General features: G+C 37.5%; 1 protein-coding gene and 1 pseudogene across 1 annotated transcript; both read left to right on the plus strand.

The window, feature by feature from the left end:
• The first annotated feature begins 2,381 nt into the window (after positions 1-2,381).
• LOC113328736 lies at positions 2,382-3,599 on the plus strand (annotated as a pseudogene).
• Positions 3,600-5,254: 1,655 nt separating this feature from the next.
• LOC113328737 (60S acidic ribosomal protein P3-2-like) lies at positions 5,255-6,117 on the plus strand. The gene is made up of 2 exons (XM_026575754.1): positions 5,255-5,452; positions 5,944-6,117. Exons 1-2 carry the CDS (start codon positions 5,255-5,257, stop codon positions 6,115-6,117), a joined length of 372 nt encoding a protein of 123 aa, XP_026431539.1.
• Positions 6,118-6,612: the final 495 nt, after the last annotated feature.

Below are 6,612 nucleotides of genomic sequence, written 5' to 3' on the forward strand. Positions count from 1 at the left end.
AATAATTTCTTCTGGAATATGAGAATCATAGACAAAGTTATGTTTCTTTCTATCCTTTGAGATGTACTTGGACCTTGATGATTTTCCTTCTTCCTGTGATTTATTCTCAGGACCAGTGTTTTCCTCGTCAGATTTTTTCACAATCTGAGAGCTATTTGTCTTCAAGTTTCAGGTGTTTCTTTAAAATAACACAGATATGATCTAACTTTTTTTTTTTTGACCTCTTTTTTCCAGTTCTCGATCTTCTTATTATTTTCTTCATTGAATTTCGTCAATTCTTCTTCAGTAACGTAGTCTCCTATTGAAATAAAGACTTATATAACTTACTTGCGGAGAAAAAAAAATTAGGTTTTTTTTTTTTGTAATAGGGTAAAGTTGCAGAAGCGATTTGGATCGTGTTTTTTAGATAAGAATCTAAAACTACTGGCTGTGGTATCAACTAATGGAGAACAAGTTATAAGAATGCAATACGGAGATTGCAGATGATGAGAAGGGAAGAAAAAGATGAGAAACAGATGAAAGTATAAAGGTTTTGAAAAGGAAAAGTAGATAGAATGCTCTGAAACAGAGTTGTATTAACTTGATAATAATAATTGTATCTCTAAACAAAGAATAAGCATGTTTATATAGGCATTAAGTAGAGTTCTAAAAGAAGAAGAAAACTTTAAAACAGGAAACAAAGAGACTTGAGAATCAAGTCATCAAGAGTGCTCAAATAAGGAACACGCCAACTAGAATTCTAGAAAGAAAAAAAAAAGAATGTAGAGATGTTCTCAGTCCACCTGCCATCTCAGTCCGCTAAATCACACTACGTATTATGCTTCACCCTCTAATCCTATCTCTAGCATGGGGCTGGAGAGGCAGGGAAGCTACTAGAGGCGAATGAATGTACGAAATAAGATGGCACCCTTCTAAACTGTAGATTTAAGAATGATGAACTATGTTTGGAAGCTACCTATATCCCATCTAAATTGTAGATCTACGAATGATCACACTTGAATAACCGTGAACCAAAAATATACTTATCCCACATCATTTCCTACATTCGTGTAATGCTTAGAGCATCTCCAATGGATTGTGGTGTATATCATACGTGGGTGGTGCAGGTAGACATCCTTACAAAATGTAAAGTCAAAAATTTCCTACAATTTAGGAATTTGTATTCCCTTTAGATTTATCTAATTGGTTGAAGTATTTCCTTTACTTTTATTTTTTATTTTCCGTTGGTTAACATATGTGACTAGGATTTATCACATCCTCCAGAAGAACCTCTTAAACCAGAAGATGGACTGGAGGATGTGGTAATAACTAACTCACCACGCCATTCTCACACCCTATGAGGCCTATAATATAGGAATTTGAGAAATTCCCGTTGGAGATGCTCTTACCTTTAAGTTGTGTTTGATAGGAGTTAATTCCATGGAATTATCCATCTTTCCAAGGAAATAGCGTATTTTCCGTCATTTGGTCAAAAATCTGTTTTCATGAAATTGCAATAAAAGCGTGGCCTAAAGTATGTTTTAAACTCAATTCCATGAATTCCATGGAAAGTCTTTCCTTGCCTCCCCCAGGAAACTCATTCCATGGAAACACTTTCCATGGAATTGTTTCCTTTCTCTGTTATCAAACACAACCTTAGTGTTTTCCAAGGCTGAACTACTGACCTCTGAGTTACATCCGACCTTTGTGTGGGATGGTACCACACTGCACAAGTAGCTCTGGTTTTGGAACGACGAAAAAGAGTTTGAGACGTTATCAAGGTGTAAATGTACAAAGTACGAGTTTTTCGCGATATGATATGTAACCGCCAAAATTAACATGCAAGTGACTTCACCCGTAGTCTGCTTAGTATGTCGCGTATAAAGTTACTACTATCATCATTAAACCACTAGTACAACTATTTGATAAACCAATGTTGCCACCAGCACCTATCCCTCTCTTCTTCTTCTGTTGTTGTTATTGCACACCACATTCATAGCATTTAATTTCGAACGATTGGCAGCAAATACGGAGCTTTGACCCAATTGATTTTAGCCTACATATAAGGTCACAGTAGTCATAAACCAAATAATGCTTTTAGATGCATAATTTAGGCAGCGAACTAGGTTTCTTCATTCAGGTAAGGAATTGTTTTCTGAAGATATTACAAAGGTAAGAAATTAAGTCTAATTAGGTATTTGGCAAAGAAGAAGAAGATGATGAGTTCGAACCCAATCTTTTGTTATCGTTCTCCAGTACTGGGAACTCTACTTCCCAAACAATTTCCTTCTTCTCTCAAAACCCTAAACCCCAATTTTACCTCTATACAAATCCAGAAAGGATTTAAAAGAAGATTTTCTTCAATAGTTTCTTTCAAACCTTCACTTGGGGATATTACTTAACCTGATAATGGAAAGAAACTAGTGTTTCTGGATAACGCAGCGACTTCTCAGAAACCCTATGCTGTTTTGAAGGCTATTAATGACTATTATTCGAAATATAATGACAATGTGCATCCATTCTATGACTGCCAAGGCCACAGCTGAATACGAGTTGGCGAGAAAAAAAGTGGCAAATTTTGTTAATGCACCACAATCTACAGATATTGTGTTCACGAGAAATGCAACAGAATCTATAAATCTAGTGGCATACTCTTGGGGACTTGCGAATTTAAAACCGGGAGATGAGATTATCCTTACGGTAGCCGAACATCATAGTGCTATAGTTCCTTGGCAAATTGTTGCTCGAAAAATTGGCGCATCTCTGAAATTCGTTGGTTTAACACAGGAGGAAGTTCCAGATGTTTTGCAATTGAGAGAGATGATTTCGAAGAAGACGAGGCTTGTGGTAGTCCACCACGTTTCGAACGTTCTTGGCTCTATTCTTCCTATTGAAGATATCACAGCATGGGCACATAGATTCGGAGCAAAGGTGTTAGTAGACGCCTGTCAAAGTGTTCCTCACATGGTGGTTGATGTGTGGAGTCTGGATGCTGATTTTCTTGTTGCGTCTTCACATAAGATGTGTGGGCCTACAGGCATTGGATCCTTGTATGGCAAAAGCGAGCTCCTGTCGGCCATGCCTCCTTTCTTAGGTGGTGGTGAAATGATTGCCGATGTATTTCTGGACAGTTCTACTTATGCAGAACCTCCTTCCAGGTTTGAGGCTGGAACTCCCGCAATTGGAGAAGCCATAGTAGGTCTTGGAGCACCAGTGGATTACTTATCAGGAATTGGCATGCAAAAAATCCATGATTATGAGATTGAGTTAGCTGATTATCTCTACGAAAGCCTTTGTTCCATTCCAACATTCGTGTATATGGCCCAGCTCCTTCCCCAACTGTTCGAAGAGCTGCTCTTTGTGCATTCAACGTTGATTTTTCTGCATTCAACGTTGATGGCAACGCAACAGATATTGCCATTTACCTTGATAGCCAACACGGTGTGGCGGTCCAATCAGGTAATCATTGTGCTCAACCTCTACATCGCCATCTAGATGTAAATTCAAGTGCACGTGCTAGTCTATATTTCTACAACACCAAAGAAGATGTTGATAACTTCATAGAGGCGTTGAAAGATGCTATTAACTTTTTCAAGCAAGGGGGAAAGCAATGGAGCTAAGAGTGCTCCAACAGCATCTCTAGACTGTGAGCAAGTTGAAGCAAAAGCTTTGATGGAAGCAGTGATTTAGGCTCAAAGGAAAGGAATTCAGAATCTTCAATCGGAGGGAGACTGCAAAACTTAAGTTATTTTATGTTACTGAAATCTTAATGTTAAGTAAATTACTTGGTAGATTACATCTTCTTGGTTGAATAGTTTCGGAGAAGTTTTCGAACGCTTAGGCTAAGCCTCGAATTAAGCTGTCTCCTGTAATAAGGAGTTAATGAACTTCATAATAGTTGCTCTTTTTCACATTCTCGATATAAACCCAAAATGTACGTGGCCACCATATTGCTTGCTTTAAACCTAAAGATCAACCAGCTGCTTCTATCTTATAAAAAAATAATAAGCTCACTGCTTGCAAACCTTATAAGAAAACTAAATATTAGAAAGGATAATTTTTAGTTTCTGCTCTACCACGAACTAAAAATTTACTCACTTGTCTACAAGTCAAAAATTGGGATTTTACAACTCCATTTTTCACTATTATGTCTTTGATCAGTATTGGGAACCTCTACTAAAATGCAGGAAAATGCCTATGCCATAGTACAGTGATGAACTTATTAGGTGATGATAACACCATCGACCTGATTTCGGAATTTGTCAGCAGACTTGGCACTATATATAAAAATCAAAAATAAATTAAAAAAGAGTTCTATGATTTATCTTTGACTGGTCAACAATAGCCGGACCGGTTTGGTCTTGTCTCGTGCTTAAAACATCAAGCAGATGGCATTATCCACAGGCCATAGCCTTACCTCCCACGAGATCATATGCACTTGGTCCTAATCATAGGAACCAAATTGGGGAGTTATTTAACTGGTCCTTTGCTATGTTGTAAAAGGCGAGCGCCTTTGGCGCAGTAAGCGCAGGCCTAGCTCCTAGCAAAAAACGGTGCCCAAGGCGCCAAGACATGCCCATTTCTGCAATTTTCCAATTTTTCCTAGGTGTGCCCTAGGCGCTAGGTTTGGCGCCTCGCCTCGCCTAGGGCCTAATACAACATAGATCCTTTGTACTTCACCCAACTCCTGGATTCATCCTGATTACTCCAATTTGTCCAAGTAATCTCGCCTTCCACTGGACCTTTCCCGCACTTTGTACATCGTCCCATATCATTCTTCACCAAATGTTGCATTTGTGATATGCGTCGGTGACATGACGATGTCTTATGTAGCTTCTTAAGTATATATGTAACCTAAGTAGGGACTAGTTAACAAATAACTATACATATTGTACTTGTAATAATCTTATCGTACTCGAACGCCACTTCAAAATCTGTGACGCACTATTGGAACCCCTTTCTGAACTTTTGGTACGTAAAAAAGTGTTAAAAGGTAGAGCTATTTTTACCCAGTGTTTGGGTCTCAAATTTGTCCGTCGATACGGTTGGGTCGTCGAGTACTCTCCCATTAGGCTTCCTTATTTACGAGTACTCCCATCAGGTTTCCTTATTAAACATGGTTTCCTTATTAAACATGGTTATAGTTTTCCCGAACTCTATATAAATACCACGCAGAACCATGATCTTAGTACACAAAGTTTCTTTGGCTATACAAAAACTAGCTAGGGTTTCATAAAAAGATCTTCTCGTTTCGTTAAGCTTTTAGAGAAACAAAATGGGTGTTTTCACTTTTGTTTGCAAAAGTAAAGACGGAGTGTGGAGCGCAAAGCAGTACAACGGTGATATTGAAGCCTTTGCTGATTCTACTTATGATTTAGAGAGGAAATTGGTTAAAGAAGTACTGTCTCGTGATTCTTCTGGTGCTGTTCAATCTTACTTCTCTTTGGTTAGCCCAACTTCTGGTGTTTTTGAGGTTTGAATCACTACCCTATCTTTTTATATAGTTCTGAAAACCATAATATTATAATAAATTTTTTAGGGTTTACTTGAAATCCCGTCTCATGAAAGTGCCGTTCACATTGTTACACAATATTTCATGTCTTCCAGTACATATACGTAATGCTATATATTGAGGGTTTAGGATCTTGATGTTCAGTTATATCCTTACAGAATATTTCATGTCCTTATAGAATATTTCATGTCTTCGAATACGTACACTATATATATTGAGGGTTAAGATCTTGATTCTTGATGTTTAGTTATGGATATAACAATGCATATAAAATCTCGGTTTCCCCTCGTTGATGCAGAACGACAGATATAACAATACTAGGATGCAATACTAGATAATGTAACCACACATGTCAGTGATGGCAATGGCATTATAATATACTATCTGGAGCAACGATTAACGGATTTGGAAAACAGCTGTGATTTATTTTACTTCTTGATGGCTTCTTTCAGGTAAAAATTGGTGGTGGTTCTTTTGTTGCAAGTGGTGGAGGTGCTGTTGCAGCAGCAAGTTCTGACAGTGCAGCAGCTTCTGAAGCTCCTGCAGCTGAGGCAAAGAAGGAAGAGAAGAACGAAGAGAGCGACGATGAAGAAATTGGGGGTTTCTTCGATGATATGTTTGGTTAGAGTGCTGGCGTTGTTTAATTCATACTCATTCTCATTCTCACTTTCAGTTTCAATCACTTGAGTCTTTTTTCTTTGAAAAGTTAGGTTGATGAAGGATATTTTCAAGGTTTTTATTTTGTCTGGAATGTACTGTGTTCGTTAACTGGAAAACTAGAGTCTCATCATTTACTTCTCGTTTTATTATATTGCTTTAAATCTATGTTTTTTCCCTCTGCTTTTTTGAAAGATATTTGGGAAATTGAAATAATATATTGCATGCTTTATTTCCAGCCTAGAACTGGGGTGCACATTGCTAACTGGTGCTCTATTAAGCTATGATTGCAGTGCAAACTCAAAGAAACATCTCTTCCGTTTATGATTGAAATAATATATTGCAGTGCTCTATTAACTAGGGTGCACATTGCTAACTGGTGCAAATTTCACGGTCCCAAATAGTATGAAAAATAATAATGCTATTAGAAAAATAAAAAAATAATTTCATACATATTAAACTTT

This window comes from Papaver somniferum, unplaced genomic scaffold, assembly GCF_003573695.1.
Source record: "Papaver somniferum cultivar HN1 unplaced genomic scaffold, ASM357369v1 unplaced-scaffold_114, whole genome shotgun sequence".
NCBI classification, from domain to species: Eukaryota; Viridiplantae; Streptophyta; class Magnoliopsida; order Ranunculales; family Papaveraceae; genus Papaver; species Papaver somniferum.

What these genes read in the sequence shown, in the direction of transcription:
- LOC113328737 (XM_026575754.1), top strand. Translation starts at nt 5,255, where the DNA reads ATGGGTGTTTTCACTTTTGTTTGCAAAAGTAAAGACGGAGTGTGGAGC. An exon ending in CAACTTCTGGTGTTTTTGAG is followed by an intron (nt 5,453 to 5,943) that starts GTTTGAATCACT and finishes GGCTTCTTTCAG; the next exon opens with GTAAAAATTGGTGGTGGTTC.